Below are 17,689 nucleotides of genomic sequence, written 5' to 3'. Positions count from 1 at the left end.
TTCAAAAGACTAATTTAGGAAAGGTGATTCAAAAGACTAATTTAGGAAAGGTGAGCCATTAAAAAAGAATAAACAGTGAAATGCCACAGTGAGGCTGAAGTCAGTGTGTAATTTTTTTCTTATTTGTAATTAAGTATATGTAAAAACCAATATRAAGTGTTCCTCTCCCTGGTGTCTTTGTTGGCAGGATTGAGATCAATGCAAGGATAGCTGTGCTGACATAAGAATCTATTATTATAATGCTATTATTACTACTTTTTATTTACTTTTTGCAGTTTTAAATCGATGCTAAATACACTGAGTGGCGATGTGTATGTAGGCCGTAGTCTATGTATAAGCAGCTATAAAAGAAAAGGTTSACTTGACATTGAAATGAGCATTTTGGTATGGCCAGGGGAAGGATTTCTACTCGGTGAATGCAGAGGAGAGCCAAGAAAAATAAGTGACACTTGGCTTCTCAAAGCCCCAYCTCTGTTTCCACAGGCTGTGTCTGGGCAGAAGGAATATCAGGTGAGTGAGTAATTCAATTTTGGGGCAGATGAAGGACAAGTGATGTATCCCAGGAATGCCCAGCCCTGCACATTTCCTGTACAGAGCAGGGCTGTGACTTTTCCCACCCAAATCCTGAAATGCTTCAAGGATGGTGATACCCTTCCCTCAGTGACTCAAAGGTGGAGTTTCTCCCCACACTGCAGAAATGCTCCACTTCTGCAGAAAGGTTTTCTTGTACCCTGTCCAAACTTCTGTGGCTGCTCTGGCACCTTTGCAGTCATCCTTTCTTTATTTGTAGGGACATGAACAAGCCCAGCTCCCCCAGGTTCTTTACTTGAGGCTTATGACCAAGAAATCCAGAGAAATAAGTGGACTGTAAAAGACTCTAAGGTRTAAGTAGGAAATGTTCTCACCCAGAGCCTCTGAGCTTTAGGGWGTGAGGTTTTTCAGGAATTTTATTGACATAAAATCAAGGGAATACAGGGAGAGTGACCTCTAGATTTGGACTTGATATAAGMAGATTAAGCAGGATTTTTTATTCTAGCCATATGGATCTGTGGTTTGGGTCTGGTTTTTGTGGTGCTTTGTTTGTTTTTTTCCCCAGATGTAAGCTGTTACTTTTATCACACTTTTATTTTAACCTGACTCCAAGCTAACTGGCTGTCACTGACCATCCCTCACCCATGTTACAGTGAATCCACAGCCCTGCTCCTGGAAACCTTTAACAAATACTTGACTCTCCAGCCTGTAATCCTGAGACAGGCAAAGGGGAATGGCATTTTCTCCTACACAGCCTGCTCGGGCTGCTCTGAGAGCTGGTGGTGCCTTTCAGATCCTGCCAAGGACAGAGTTTCCGTGATGGCACCAGAGGGTTTGGCTGCAGGTTCCTGGGCTGCAGGACAGCGTGCAGAGGGTGGATATTGGGAGGAAGGCACATCCTCCTCCTCCTCCTCCTCCCTCAAATCAGCTTGCCCAGAACATCATCCCTCCCAGTGGTGAGACCTCCAGTTTAAATAAAATGCTGGAATATCCAGAAAAAGCCCTTTTGGACGCAGAGCACAGGAGATGGGGAAGAGCCTGGATGTCACCTCCCTTGCAATGGCCTGGATCGTGCCTGGCTCGCTGCTGAAGGTCACAGCAGGGACTGTGAGCAGCTCCTGACACTTTCCCGTCTTGTTGCTGCTGCTGGAGCTCTGGAAATCCCTCCTCCGTGCTCAGTGGTAACCACTGGCGGTATTTATAAACCCCAGCCACCCTTGCACACACAGACACATCTCGCTGAGAACTGAAGATGTCAGCAGTGCTTTTGCTGCTCCTCTCAGGATTTATTCTAAGTTATTTTTGGGGATCTTGTATAACTGATCTCTTAAGCCCTCTTAAGTTTAATTTTAGACTTGGCAGAGTTTATCCTGCTGTGCTGTCCTTTTCCAGATGCATCTTCTCCTCCTAACCGGGCTCCTGGAGAGTCTTTGGAGAGCACAGAAAAGGCTGTTCAGAGGAGCAAAAGGAGCGTCTGTAGGATTTATCCCCCGAGAGCCCTGCCTGAACCCGTTTGTGCCTGTGATCCTGACACAGAAGAAAGCCAAGGACTGACCTCTCCTGTACTCCACTCACACAGAAAGAAGAGTGGGACCTGGTTTGGATTCTCTGCCCTTCCATGCASGAGCGGTGGCTGTGAACAGAGCACGTGGAGCTCTGCAGAGCTCAGCAGTGACTGGGAGCTGCTGGAGGCTGAGGAGAGAGGACTGAGCAGTACCTAAACAGCCCCAGGCACCGCCGTCGGTCCAGCTTCTCTTTGGCTGCCCGAGGCTGAGGTGGAAAATCATCTCTGCGAGTTCTGGAGCCCTCCCAACCAGACTGGCTGTGCACGGGCTCTGCTGGACTTCTAAGAGAGGACATGGGGCATGGGGGCTTGCAGGACTGGGAACTAGCAACAGTCCACAATTTATCTATGGTTTCTCTAATTAATCGTGAATAATTAATCTAATCCTGTGGATGTGCATGTCTATTTGTAACTTGCTAGGGAACTTCAAACTGGAGCAGCCAGAGAATGGGAGGAGGCACATCTGGAAGGATGGAGCTGGCGGGTAGGGAAGCGTCTCCAGGTTTATGGATAAGAGATGTTGAGCCCATGAGAGTACCTGAGGGACCAGCAGAGGGATGGGCCTGTGCCCCTGCAGCGGGGAGGGGTGGGGGTGTTCCAGTGGGATCTGCAGAGCTGGGCGGGCAGAGGAGGAAGAGGAGCRGGTTTGGGGCTGGGGGCGATGGTTCTGTGGTGATGCTGAGGGCACAGCTCTTCTGTCAGAGGGTCTGTGTGCTCAGGGGCATCGCTGCCAGGCTGCTCCTGGTGGTGTGGGCTGGGATACCTGCCCAGCCTGAACGGGAACAGGGGAGGGAAAGGGAATTCCCTGACTCTTACAGCCCCTCGGTTCAGCTTCCTGGGATCACACTCAGCATCCCCTCAGCCAGGCTCGCCCAGGCCTCTCCCAGCTCGTGGTTCTGCAGCTGAGGAAGCTCCCTCAGACATTTCTACTGAAGAAAACGCAGCTTTGAGACTCTGCATGTTCTCAGGAAGCAGTGACAGAAGATGTGGATCTAATCCCTGCCCCAGTGCCAGGACACAGAGGGAAAGCTGTGGCAGCAGAGGGACATGAGCTCCCTGTCTTGCTTCCACCATTCTCCTCCTCCTCCTCCTATTGCTCACAACCTGCTGGGAATCCTGAGCTCCCAAAATTTCCAAGGCTGTGGCACAGACTCATCATGAAAATGGCCTCCTGACTATCACACCAAACTCTTTGTGGAGAAGGAGAAGAAGGAGAAGAAGGAGAAGAAGGAGAGAAGGAGAAGGAGAAGGAGAAGGAGAAGGAGAAGGAGAAGGAGAAGGAGAAGGAGAAGGAGAAGGAGAAGGAGAAGGAGAAGGAGAAGGAGAAGGAGAAGGAGAAGGAGAAGGAGAAGGAGAAGAGAAGGAGGCTGTGAGGTCACAGAGTGGTGGCAGAGTTGTGCCCTGAGGTGGGCACAAGCTGAGGCTGAGGCAGGGAGGGCAGGGGGCCCTGCAGGACATTCTGGGCAAGGGCAGCACGGGGTGGAGGGGTCACTACAGACCCTCTCACCCTGGGTGAGTGCCCAGACACCTCCCTTTCCTGGAAAATGGGGACTGGGGCTGCTCCACTGCCTGCTCCAGGAAGGGTCAGGGTCACTCACGCTTTGGACAGCTGGACCTTCCTCAGCAGAGTCCAGAGACAGCTGAACTTCCCTGGCCAGAGCAGGAATTGGAAAGGCCGAGCTCCCCCAGCTCAATCCTGCCAGAAAATTGAGACAAACAGGTCCCAAAGAACCCTCAGGTCACAGGGTTTGCTGGCTCCAGGGCCCTGGGCTGCCTTCCCTGCCCTGARCACCTTGTGGTGTGCACATCACACRTRTCTGCTGYGGGTTCCAGTGTGGAATTCCTCTCCAGGCCTATGGAATTAGAGAGCTGCACAAGGCAGGTCTGGGTGCACTAAATTGGGTCTGCACACAGGTGTGCACCCTCTGTGCTCACTGCACTCCCTCTGCCTTTAATCCTTTGTGARACCCACGTCTGTTCTGCTCCTTCTTCCACCCAAAAGGTGGGGTTTGTTTGCTCCTATCCTCAGCACCTCTCACAGGTCAYAAACCTGGTGGTTTAGACTGGAAATCAGGAAAAGGGCAGAAAAAAACATCAAAAAAAGTTTCATCTTCAAGACAATATTCTGTTTCTGCCATGCTGTTGCCATAGCAAAGAGATGAAGTTGATGTTCTGGGTYCTACTTATTGGCCCTGCAGTCCTGAGTCCTTTCCTCTCTGAGCCAGGGGGRAAATGTCTGATTAATAATGAGAGCAGCAAAATAAAAACAACCCTGAAAAATCCTACTTTGTATGTCTCGCAATGACACGGTTTGAAAATATTCTAGTCAAATAAATTGACTTAAAAGAAATCCAGTAGTTCTGGTTGAACTCTGTTATAACTCTGCTTTTCATCTCACAAAAAAAAGGAAGAAAGAAAAAGCTGTCTGTATCCACTTACTCTGCATAAAATTTTACGAGTTCAAAAGTGCAGTTATGATGGAAATTTAAATGATTACATTTCTTTTAAACAACATTCCCTTTTAGTAACACCCTGGCTCCCAGCCTACRACAGACAAGGTCCCTTTTTTTTCCCACTAGGCCCTAACAGATCTTTATCTCTCCAATTATATCTGGAGTCATGTGATTTTGATGAGATCCCACATCATCTACTGAGAGTAAAATCATTGTGTTTGTCTAAAAAAAGATAAAACCCTCAAGGGATCCCAGCCTAGACGAGGCTGAGGACTCCAACACAACTTCAGTGAAAAAATAATACTACATAAGGGAAAATACAGATGGAGTTGTATCAGGTTAATTAACAACTGAAATATTCAAACTTTGATTAAAGTGATCTCAGAGCACTTAATTGACTTTTTTTTTCCTAATGAAAAATTGAGCGTTAATCTGTAAAATCAACATTTTCCAGCTGACCCTGTTGATTTTGCTGGAGCGATATTTGTTTCTGGAAAATAAACAAGTTCACACAGAATTGCACTAAAATAGGTCTTGAACTATGCAGATAATTACTTTCTCTCCCTCTGACAGCTGCCACTCACTGCTGCTGCCCATCAAYGTTTCTGCTACATCTAAATATCTTGAGAATTTGCCCAGTTTTTCGGTGATAACTCCCAGCATCTCTCGCCTTTGGGATTGTTTTTAAATCTGAGATGCCGTATTGCTCTTCTCCTTCAGCAAACCCAATCCCTTCAAACTTCCTACGATTTAACGTGGAAAACATAAACCTTCCCACTTTTCCAGGCAGGCACTTTTGCTCATTTTGCCTATTCCCAAAGGAATATTGCTAATTTTATCCGAGAGGTCCCGTCCCCACGGTGGGGATCCCTCTGGGTTGGCTGAGCAGGGCAGGGAGAGTGGGCAGAGCTGGGAACGCTGGCGGTGCTGCCTGGGAATATGCCATGGCAACTGCTTTTTGCAGGCTGCAGTTCTCCCTGATGTGAAAAATCTCGCCCAGGATCCAAAAGCAAACATCTCCACAGGCTGCTCTCCAATCACGCCTAATTGCAAGCCGGCCCAGGCACAAGATGCAGCTGATTATCTTGGTGAGACCTGAAGGATGTGTACACACATCCGTCACTTGCAGAGCCGCGAAACAGTTCGGGTTTGCGAGYGATTGTGAAAATGGGGCAAACGGCAGCGCTCAGAGAGCTTCTCAATGATTTCAGTGTCAAATTAGAGCTGACTTCATTAAATCAAGGAGCTCTGAGGTGCTTTAAGCATTTGAGGCCGTGCAAGGGGAAGGGGAAGGTTTCACCTGCTCGTCCCCGAGGTGACCGCCTGTGACACTGTGCTGACCCTGAGCCAATGTAAATGGGCCAAAATAAAACAGAAATTGGCAATCCAGGGTCTGTGGACACCCAGGAAAATGGGAAAGACTTCAATCARTGCTCTTCACAGAGGATGTAGCTGCTGTGTACCCTCACTATRGGAAATCTTGCCTTCTCCTGTCCTCCTGTGCCTGCCCTGGCTGCTCTTTGGGTTGAGGTGYCCTGCTTTTCCAGACAAGGCACCCCAGACTTGGGGTATGGAAACTGAAGTAACTTTAACCTTTTCCCCATTATTTTTGAAGRGAATGAACAGCAGCACCCTGGAAAYGAATATTCMGTTTTTGAAATCAAGTGAAACRAAGTTGTGCTTGTGTTTCCTCTTGTGAACCTTATTATTTCCACACTTGTTCCTAATAACTTTGAAACAAATTCTCATCAGTGTTTTTGTCTGGCTGGGCAATGCACAATGAAATCAGGCCGTGTGATGTGATTTTTTTTGGTCTCTCCAAATCCAGTGAGTCTAAGTGTGGTGGAATGGCTCTGCTTCTCAATTGATTTTCCCCATTGTAAGCATGGTTTGAGTACTTTTCCCCACTAAATGCAGCCAAATGCAAGGTGGAACAAATGCAAGTGACTTTTGTTTGCCTGTGACTGTTCTACAAGCCATGCCATTCCATAATAATTACATCTGCTCCTTATTACTCACTGTCTTCTGTATTCCTTCCTAAGTCAGATCAGCCAAGATTTATATTGCCTTTTGGTTTAGCACAAGAACCCTGAATGATATTACACCAATTTGTGACTAACAGAGGGTCCTGCTCGAGGCAGTCCTATTCCCTCCTATCCTCCTTTCACCTGGGATAAAGTCAATTTTCTTCCYYRTAGCTGGTACRGGRCAGTGTTTTAGGTTTGGAATGAAAATAGTGTTGATAACACCCTGATGGTTTGGTTGTTGCTGGGCAGGGCTTATCCAAATCAAGGATTTTGCTGTGTCTCATGCATTGAGGAGGTGCACAAAGAGCCAGGAGGGACATGGCCAGTGGGATATTCCAGACTGTAGAATTGTATTATTGTATTCTCAGTATGTAAACTGGGGGAGTTTGCTGGGAGCTGCCATTCACTGCTTTGGGATGGGCTGGGCAGCTGCATTGTGCAACACTTTTTGGGGGCTTTTAGTCCTCTCTCTATCTCCTTTCCTCTATTCTTACTATTATTTGTTGTGGTTATTTTATTTAAATTATTAAACTTTCTTCTCTCAACCCAYAGGTTTTACCTTTTTCTGYCTCTCCTCCCCACCCCACTGGGGCAGGAGTGAGCGAGGGCTTGAGCAGCCCCAAATGACCAACCGAGGTTAAATCACAACAACCTATACGCCTCAATTTTGAGATCTGTCAGTCAGCCAGTCCTCCTAATTCCACATAAGAGAAGTTTTAACATCAGGATTGAGTCTGGTGTAATTTAAAAACCGTGGGGATCCCAGGATGATTGATCTTCCATCCCTCACGCATTTCCTTCGCCCCGAACGCATCTGTTCGTATTTTGCRCTGACACTGGGGTAAGGCATCTCAGCTCTCTTTGAAATCTGGGACCTCTGTGTTAATCTCCCAGCACTTTGAAGTTTATCTCGTTTACAAGGAGYTACCAGAACTCCTCAGATGTTTCCTTTGAGGCTGCTGGGTTAAATGGCTGAGCACAGGCACATCCAAACACTCATGAGGAAGAGTTGCACATCTAATAAGGAGGAGTTAGTAGCTGCTCCCTTCCTTCACCCTGTTAGGAGGCTCAGCCTGCAGGGCCTTTATGTCCACGTTTTATGGGTGATAGATGCTCACACAGCTCGTCTGCCCAGCAGGATCAGGAGGACCTAAAACCCGAAACTCCCAGAGCACCGCCGACACAAAATATCCCCAACATCCTATAAAACCCTGAATGTCTGCAATAAAGCAATCACCACCAGAGAAATCACAGCTATCATGTACCACAGGAAGGGAGCAAGAGTCCTCATGAGGAACACGAATAAATCTGTATATTCCTATGGCCAGGCCTATCTCATCCTGAAAGCAAAATGCCAGGGATTTGTTAGGAGGAGTTCACCAGTGCTTTTCTGCAATGGATCCTTCCCTTGCTCTAAAGGAAGGCAAAAATTTGTTACTCTCCCTGTTATGTAGCCTGAGGGAGATTTCCCTTCTGATCCCAAATTAGATCATCAGTTTAATGTTCAGTGCATGAGCAGCCATACCAATTAGATCTTGAGGAGCTGTGATAATGTCAGCGGCGGCAGAGCAGCCTCCTCACACACTGCCTCCACCTGGAGCCAATTTCTGCTGCTTCAGGGAAGGCATTAAACCCGCCAGGAAACGTGATGGGCACCAAAGCAGCAGCTATTTTTTCCTTGGCTCCCACTGGTGCCCAGCAGCCGCCCTGGAGCAGGGATGTCACGGAACAGGCAGTGGGAGGGAGTGAGGGCTCCTCCCTGACTCCTTCAGACACCAATAAATCAACTCTGCAGGACTCACTCCAGAGCCTCCTCATGCCAGAAACCTTCTCCTCTCTCCTGCAGCTCTTCCTGTGGCTTGGGAAGGCTCCATTTCAGCCCATGGGTTTCCTKTGCTCACACTGCCCTCTGTGGAGGTGAGGTCCAGACACACTCTCCGGGAGCCTGTCCTTGGATTGTCACTTTTCCTCCCTCAATCATGACTTACTTAAGTCATTTTATTTCCATTATCCATATATATTTGAGTACCACTACATGCCCTCTAGCTCTTCAATCTATTTTATTACAGRAGACCAGTTTCTTTTCCTGAAGGAGATTCTCTTTTCCTGAAGGAAATTCTCTTTCCTGAACTACCTCAGAAATCCCACTCTGCACCTGTTTCCCCTTTTCCTTTTTCTGACCATACCTATGCACAATGGCATTTACAAAACACCCTGATGTTGCCTGTGGTGCTGATTGTTCCCTGGAATAACCTTTTCCTTCCTGCCACAGCACCTGGCAGCTCACAGTCACCCCATGGACAAACACTGGCCCCCAAATTTGTCTTTTCCTTCCCTACCTGTGACCTCACAGAGCTTTAGACCTTGGTATCTGGTGCTTTGAACCTCCTTTAACATGTAATGCTGCTCTCACAACTCTGTCAGGCCAGCTCACGTTTTCAGTTATGCTGAAAAATCTCTCCTCTGTAATGCCGGCAGTGCATGTAAGAAGTGTTTTCAAAGCAGGATTATTCTCTTCAAATTAAGACTTCTCTGTTGGGAATTGCAACCTCTTAGACAGATTCCCTTTTGGCCAGTGAGGCAAACCCATAACCCCTCAGTTCATCCCACAGGAGGAGCAGTGTAATCTCCCCAAGGAGTGCTCCCTGCTCTGCCCAGGAATGATGACGTTGATCACTTCAGACACCTACACTTGCTGATGGCCATGGGTTGCCTGGAGGATTCATCTTGCCTTTCTTTTTTTAGGTGACACAAATTGTATCCCTTTTATTCCCTTAGATTGCTAATCTCAGCACAAACAGAATCAGTCCCAAAAATGAATTTGAGGACAACTAGAAAGACCTGGTTTCCATTGGGATAATTCTCCCTTTGGTATTACTTGCCACAATCTCCTTGTAAGACTGTTCTTTAGTCACYTCACAATCTATTTATCCCCATGATAATCAATAAAATCAAATAAATCCACARCACAGGTTGATGCAGTAAGTCTTCCTGCTCCACTGTCTTTGTTCTTTCTTCAGGGACAGATTTTAAGGGAAGAACAAAGGGGTGGCCATAGGGTGATTCTGCTCCTGTGCTCCCCTTGTCACACCACTACTGCAGCAGCAATTTAGAGACTTCCCAGTTTGGGGTTGCTCTAAAATCATCCTGTCAGTMTCAGGAATGGAGGTTTCCACTCTGGATCCATGCAATTCCCAGTTTTGGCCTTCTCAACATACCCTGGCAAGGAGCTCTGCAGGAAGGAGTGTTTATTTTTGGCAGTTATGCTTTTCTTTTCCTGAATCATGGAAGCAGTGGATGATGTGTGCTGTCTGAACTCTGTCACTTGATGCCCACCAAGCTCACATCTCAGTGCACTGGGCCTCCCTTCCAGCCTGGRGCTCAGCACAGCCAGGGTGGGAGCCTGCCTGCCTCTCTCCCCGTGCTCTTACTGCCCTCCCCACACTCTGCAGCTCCTCTGTAAAGGATTTTCAGTGGGACATTCCATCAAATGCTTTTTTGTAAGTCCACAGAGACTGGGTCTAATCCATTCCCCTTGTCTGAGAAGTGATTCATCTTGCTAAAAGATTTACCTTTAATAAACCCAAACCTTTGATAAAATCCATTTGTTGCYGTGCATTGAGTGCTTTCCATGAAAACTGTCCTAAAACTCCTGGGTCAAGTGGCCTGTGCAATTTTTTTCCACTTTAAATACAGTGATGTACAGATCTTTGCTTCTAAACCTGCATTTTCATGTACCAATTATTTCAACATCCTCAGATGGAGATTATCCTGGCCCCCTGGGTTCAGTTCCTCTAGCACTGGAAATTTTATCTTTTATATAAGAGCTCTACCTCCTCCATTCCTTTTACCACTCTTTCCTTCCTAACAATTTAAAGCCACCAATTTTTACATTCCAGTCATGCGARTAAACCTGCCAGGTTTCAGTCATGCCAATTATATTGTATTTCTCATAATCCAGCAAGATTTCCCAAGTCTTCCTGCTTTTAATTATACACTCACGAGGTGCTTCTCCCCAGTCCCTCTCTGGCCAGCCACCTGTGGTGAATCACTGGGATGTGTTATTGTCACAGGGGGAGGGGGACAGAGGTGATGCAGAACCACTCTGCAGCTGGGAAAGGCMATGGTGAGTTCTGGTTTCTGTATGTCACAGATTCCCTCATTCCTGCAGGATAAACCCCTCTCCTCCTCCAGCTTCTCCTCAAGGTGCATTCAGTGCCCACACTTCTGGCCCATTTGGACATATCCTTACATCCYATCAAAATTCCACTCTTCCATCTGCTCCTTTGATGCCTGATGRTTTTTGCCTTTGATTTTTTACATACCCTTTTATATATTTTATATATCCTTTTAGATATTTTCTGTACCCTTWATGTATTCCTTGTACCCTTCACCTACATCCTTGTAATTTTTGTAGCCTGATATTCCAGCTCAGTTTTGGGGTTCTGCTCTGCAGAAAAACCAAACATCCCCAGTAGGAGGCTGGTGAGCTCTGTGCTATCCCAAAACTGGAGGTTTCAACCTTGGTTGGAACCTTCTGTCTGGAACACATTGTGTAAACTGGGCTCTGGCCACATTTTTGGGGGATTCTTTAGAATAGGGGGACCTGACCTCATTTATGAAGTTTCCTATTGGGGCATTCTAGATAGATATGCTAATTTGTGAAGTCTATAAAAATTGTATACATGTTACACAGGGGGTACATCTCGGTGTGTTCCACCCTGATGAGCTGTGCACCTGGGATCCTATTAAAATACCAAGGTAAAACCCTTTTATCCCGTTACTGCATCTGCCTCATAATTCTAAGACCAGCTGAAAGCCAACACCTTAAGAAGTGCTGAGGAATAGGTGGTGTAGAGCACTCAAAGAGCTACAGACCCCTTGCCCTCCAAAGGATTCAACCCAAACCCACAGAAAAAGCCATGCACATTCATTCCTGTCTGATTCCCACGGAGCATTGTGAGCATCCTTGTTTATTTAATGGGGTAGTACCCTCAGAAGGCASCTGGGCAGCTGCTCTTCCCCTCTGACTGAGGATGTTGATACTGAGCTTTGCTGTGCTCTGAGTTTATGGTTTTTTTTTGTTCTATCAACATCAAAGCAAACACACTACTGAGCAAAACTGATTTGTTATTGCTTCCCAGCTCTCCTCTGTTAGGATATGATGTGCCACCTTGCCCACTTCACGGCATGTTTGCTCTCGAGCCATGGAATCCACCAGCTGGTTCAGCACTGCTGCTSTCAGGGCATCACTTGTGAGGTGCACGTGGTGCCCAAGCACAGACCCAGAGTGCAGGTGTGCAACAGGATACACACTCAAACTCACTTTTAAAATGAAATTAAATGTTGGTGAGCTCGACTCTGAGCCATGTGGCCATGGCCAAGGAGTTCAGAGCCCGGGAAGAGGCCCCAGGTACAGCAGAGGGTAGAACAGGACTCATGATCAGAACAGAACTCATGATCAGAACAGAACTCATGATCAGCACAGCCTGCAGAGCTTTGTCTTCAGCCCTTTATGAGGTTGGGTGTGTTGCTCCTAAAGAAGGCACCACCACCTGTTTGGAATCCAAAGCCCTGAACCCACTCTGAAAGGGAGAGCCTCTCCTCTGCTAGGCTGGGATTCAGCACACTTTGAGTCAGAAATTGTGCTAAACAATTACAGGACTCCCCCACCAATGAAATAGAAACACTCCAGTCCCTCTGTTCCCAGAGGGGATTCACAATTACATTTCTCAGGTGTTAAATGCTTTTCGAATTCCTGAGCTGTCCTAGACACGCTGGATAAAAATAAACTCTAGATTCACAAATTATTTCAGAAATAATCACAGCGTTCAATCTCTGTTAGAGCTGTCAGGGGAAACCAGAAAGTGGCACCAAGAGGCAGGCACGCTCCGCTGGGCTCTGCACAGAGTGGATGGCATGCTGCTTGCACCTCAGCCTCTGGAATCTAAATGCACATTGCAGATAAACAGGGAAAAGGAGAAGACACTCCAAAATCTGCTTGYTTGCAGCCTAAATGGCATTTTAAGGTGTGACCGAGTGCCAGCCCCTCCAGCTGGCTGGCAGCCCTGGAATCCTGTTCCCTGCAGCATCAACCTGCTGGGAGCTGGTGCTGTTGGCACTACAACATTTGGGGTGGTGCAGCTGCACCAGTGCAGGGAGCAGAAAGTTGTGACAGCGTGGATGGAGGAGAGAGAAATGAAAAGGCTGGTGGCTGGAGGAAGAGTGTGGCTCATAGCTGTGAAAGTTTGGGGGCTCTGGAGAGTTTTGGCAGCACCACAATCCCAGAGAGAGCTGCTGGCATTCACATGGGATCCAGCACAGAATCACAGCGCGTCCTGAACGGGAAGGGACCCACGAGGATCATCAAAGTCCATCTCCAGCCCCACAATCCCACCCTGTGCCTGAGGGTGTTGTGCAGACACTCCCAGAGCTCTGTCAGGCTCTGTGCTGTGCCCATTCCCTGGGGAGCCTGGTCAGTGCCCAAACACCCTCTGGGGAAGAGCCTTTTCCTGATCTCCAATCTAAACCTCCCCTGGCACAACTTCAGGCCATTCCCTCGGGTCCTGTCCCTGGCACAGAGAAGAGATCAGTGCCTGCCTCTCCTCCCCTCATGAGTTAGCTGTAGCTGTGATGAGGTCTCCTCTCACAGTGCCCAACTTCAGACATCAGTGAGGGATCAGGCTGGGACAGGAGCTGTGGGAATGRTGCTGAGCAGGGGCTCTGGCCATATGTTCTGCTGACACAGTGTGAGGCTGKGAGGCACTGGGGAAGGGACTTTGCCTGGAGCAAGGCTGCTGCTGGTGAAGCTTTCAGAAAGATGTTAYTGACAGCGTGCAGTGCATCCCAGCTGGGACTGGGGCTAATTTCATCCACCGCTATTTAACATATTAATACAATGCCATTTAACACTGACACAGGATCCCCACAGGATCAGGGATGGGGTCAGTAGGTGTGCTGAGCAGGTGGAATTGGGGTCTGGGCTGGATCCCTCACGGATCTGTGGGGTGGGGGCTGGATGTGTAAGCGCTGTTGGCTTGGGGCTGGCTGGCCTCGCTGCCCTGCAGCTCCCATGAAATGTTCATCAGTCAGGCTGCAAAGGGCCATGACAACACCCTGACAGTCTGCTATTACAGACCCATCAGTCTGAGGGAAGAGCTGTCGGGTGTTTTATGTTGGCGCTATTAGGGACAAATTTAGAGCCATGTCCGTTGCATTGTTCCTGTCCTTACCCGAAGAAGAYACGGTAAATCTGAGAAGGGCAGCTGCCTGTGTGAGCCAGTGTATCCCTGCACCTGCCTGGGCTGCTGGCAAGGGCTGGTCACTCCTAGGCTGCAAACTGAAGAGTGCTTTCCCCCAAGTTAATGTTTCAAATGAGAGGAAACCCGCAGAGAGATGCTGTGGAGGTGTGGGCAGGGAGAAACAACCCCTTCTCTCATGCTTTCACCATAACTTTTTAAAGCTGGCTTCCAACTCTCTCCTGAAATCACCCACTACAGCACAGCTTTGTTTACCCAGTATAGAATAGATCACTGTGTTTCTCTTCTCCCACAGATAACTCACTTTTCTGAGTGGGCTAGAGTCACACAGTTACAACTTATCTCACACATAAATCTTGACTTGGAAAGATTTCAATATCTGCCAGAAATATGGGCATCCTTGATTGTGCCAACGCCAGCTAAGATGCTCAAAAAGCCAGAGAGCCTTAAGCTGCTCACTCAGGCTGCTGTGGCCTAAGTTGATTTCCAAAACAGTAATACAAATGATCTTGTTTTTTTCCTGTGTTTTTCTTTCTAACATCAAGAAGGTTGCTTTGGTGCTCTCATTTCAGCATGGAGCTATTGCAGTCCCAAGACTGGAATTCATAAACTTCCCTTTTTTTCACATGAAATTGAGTTTTAATGCTTAACTAACTCTTCAGGAATTCTCCTCAAAACCAGCAGGGAGCATACACAACCCCTTGGGATGAAACAGGCTGTGAGCACTTCCCCAAGTTTGCCCATTTAACAGGGCAGCCGTACAGAACAGCTCTGCCAAGATCCCACAAACTTCTCCTGACCAGAGGGGTTGTGTTCTCAGAGACACAACACACCCATGGTTAACTGCTCCTCTCTCCCAGCAGTGAAGGACCAACTCCCCGTCCTACTCCTTGGGCTACAGCAGGATAGGATGGGAGCAGCCCGGCGAGGAACAAGTACCCCCAATCCATCATCTCATCCCGTGTCACATTCGTAAACTTTATTTTTCAGCCACATCCTCTAGAAAAGAGCTCTTGTAAGAGCAGAGTGTGGATGTTAGCTCTAGCCGACAGCTCTGGGAGTAGGGGCTGTCAGTTTGCATCTGCTGAGACTTAAATCGGTCCCATGGCAGCTGCCTGCCATCCACCCTCCAGTGTTTTATTTCTTRGGAAGTGCCAGGCTACAGCGGAGGAAATGAATGCACTGATAAAGCTGGAGGGATGTCTTTTTGAGTGGTTCCCAGCAAGTAAATGGCTGAGCAGRGAACACAAATGAGCTTTCTTGTGCCCAGTCGTGCCCTTTAGCTGCATTTCTCTACTTCAATAAACATCCACTCCAGGAAGGGCTCGCGGGTGGTCGCTCACTTCAGGGATGGCAGAAAAGAGGCAGGCTGGGCTACAGCTGATAGAAACGGTGACCTCTGTGCTCCCGCTGCCATTCAGASCCTGTCCTAGGGGCGATTGCCGACAGATGTCAGAACCTGCTTAACAAGTGCGGCCGCTGCCTTGCGTGCGCTCCGAGGAGCAGCTGGCAGGGCAGCGCTGCCCGGGCTGGGGCTGCAGTGCCCGGGAGGGTGGCACACGTTGCTCGGGGCTCAGCTGGCTGGAGAGCTCAGAGCCTGCAGCAGCCAGCAGGTAAACAAGCAAATCCCCGCTCTCGCAGGGAACAGGTTGCTTTTCGACAAAGAACTGTTAAAATCCTGCCTCTCTCCGCAGGGCGAATCTGCTCTAAGATACGGCACAGAGCGGTTCGCCCGTGTGCTTATCACGCCGAGGCAAACACAAAGCAACGCAGGCTGCAAGGAAGTTGTTTTATACTTACCAGCAGCATTGATATTTTCCTCACAGGAGTACCAGATCCCAGTGTGGAAATACCTGAAAAGGAAGCGGTCATCTCCCGTCTCCCAGCTGTAATGAACCACATTCTGGTTCGTCTCATTTGCAGTCTCATTCCCGCCGTAGTTGAGGCAGTTTGTCTTCTTCTCTTTCCCACAGCTCGGCTTGGGGACCCTCTGTGTGCCCTCACACCAGTGGGTCGTGATAAAAGCTGTTGTAGAGAAGAGGAGAGCCATCAGATTCAGACTCACTGCTAGCAGGGCTCTGCATCTTCGATTTGTCTTCATGGTAAATCCGCCCTCCCTCCCCCTCCTGCTGAGAGAAGAAGTCAAAGGGGTTTGTTTTATTTGGGAGGAGGGGGGGTTTCAAAGCCTCTCACGATTCAGAATCCRGTTGTCCAGGCATCAAAACTCTCAGCTTCTTCCAATCTGCTGCTGAGGCGGCCGAGGAAGCGCTGCGGGCAGACTCCCATTCTTCCCCTCCGCTCKCAATCCTGCCCGTGTCCGTTAAAGGAGCAGCTGCCGGCGCGGCAGCGGGGCCGCTCTCTCGCAGCCGCGGAGCTTCAGCGCGCTGAGCGGAGCGGGGCGGCTCTGCCTTCCGAGGAGCGCCAGGAGCGAGTGAACATCTGCTCGGCTACCACACATCATCCTCCCGAGGGGCTCCGCAGCCTCCTCCGCTGGGAGACACCTGCAGGCTGCCAGGCTCGCCGTCCCCTGCTCCCGTAGGATGGGCAGGAGGAGGCAGGGACAGCTGCCACCCKCTGCCACCGGCCCCGGCACCGCTCGGAGCCCACTGCAGCACGCCGGGCTGGGGGAGGCGTCACGGCTCAGTCCCGAAAAGAATTATTATTATTGTTATGTGGAGCTAGGAAAGGCATTTTTCATAAAGCACAGGGTAGAGATTCGTCCAGGAAGAGGAGGAGGGWTGGAGTGGTACTTTAGCATTTCTGCTCTGAGCTAGAGAGTAGTAAATCCAGGGCTTGATTCTGCTTTCRGCATAATGGTGTAAATCTCTTCCTTCAGAGGCTTGAGCTGGCAGCCCCAGAGGAATTTAGATTTGAAAGTGTGTGATGAGTGAAACCCACATCTTTCCCAACACCAAGCAGAGTCCCTTTCCCAGGCTTTCATTCCCAGGCACAGCGCTGGCAGATGTTCTGCTTGAAGTGGGTCTGGAGGAAATTTTGTAGGTCCTGTTTGTGCAGACGGACAGAACTAATTAGAGCAAACCCTGGGCTTTACTCACCAGATGGCAATGCTGTGAGAGCAGGGAGCACTTAATACTGAATATCCCATTTCCGCAGAGAAGTGTATTGTCCTCTCATGATGGTCAGCTGGCTCGTAGAGTTTCTGACCCCTCTGCACTTTGCTCAGGGCTCTCTGGTGAGCATTCAGTGCCATGAGGAGCAGGGCCCCTGATGGTGATGGAAGGACAACATTGACATTGGCCACACTTGTCACACAGTAGTTCAGTTCCTTGAGAAGTGAATGCAATGTTCTGTGGTGAAGAAGCTGTTTGTAACCTCCTGGGCTTTGGCCTGGGTGGTGYTTCCTTCCAGCCTAGTTTGGACTCCCTGGGCCCAAGGGCAAGGGCCCTGGGGCTGCTGGTCGCCTCTCAGAGCAGTACACCAGTGGTTTCCAGCAAGCCCTGGAAATATCCAAGCAGGCTCATACCGACAGACAGGGCAGTGCTCAYGGACCCCACAGGCACAGCTCATGCTGTGCTTTACTGCCTGCAGACAGGACATGTGGGACAGCTTCTGCAGCTCCTTGAAGAGAGCCAGGAGGGATGAGGTGAAGTTTCTCCTTAAGGCTTCAAGGACCTGTTCCTGCCTTCCTGATGGCCTCTCAMAGGGGGACTTGTTATGGCTCTTGTTGGTGCCTGTCCTGCATGTCTGAGCCCAACTGTTGATGGGATTTTCCATTATTTATCCACTCACTTGGCTCTGGTCATTTTCTGTTATGAGTAAACTGGAAAGTTTGCAGAAAACCTTTGTGAGAAAACTCACAGGGCTCTGAGAACAATTGTGATTACAGCTCTGCAA

The 17,689-nt window shown here is 48.8% G+C and overlaps 1 protein-coding gene across 1 annotated transcript in view; it reads right to left on the bottom strand.

Annotated features, from left to right (window-relative positions):
- Positions 1 to 16,730, bottom strand: part of GSG1L (GSG1 like) — a 56,290-nt gene extending 39,560 nt beyond the window's left edge. The window contains exon 1 of the mRNA XM_057372344.1: positions 15,635 to 16,730. Coding sequence (XP_057228327.1) covers positions 15,635 to 15,935 — 301 coding nt within the window. The 5' untranslated portion in view covers positions 15,936 to 16,730. The remainder of the gene's footprint in view (positions 1 to 15,634) is intronic.
- Between the last annotated feature and the right edge of the window lie 959 nt (positions 16,731 to 17,689).

The sequence above is a fragment of the Malurus melanocephalus genome, unplaced genomic scaffold, assembly GCF_030028575.1.
Source record: "Malurus melanocephalus ecotype Western Australia unplaced genomic scaffold, MMel_1.1 scaffold_170, whole genome shotgun sequence".
Classification (NCBI taxonomy): domain Eukaryota; kingdom Metazoa; phylum Chordata; class Aves; order Passeriformes; family Maluridae; genus Malurus; species Malurus melanocephalus.
The sequence above is the reverse complement of the archived record's forward strand: the minus strand, read 5'-3'. Positions and strand labels throughout refer to the sequence as shown.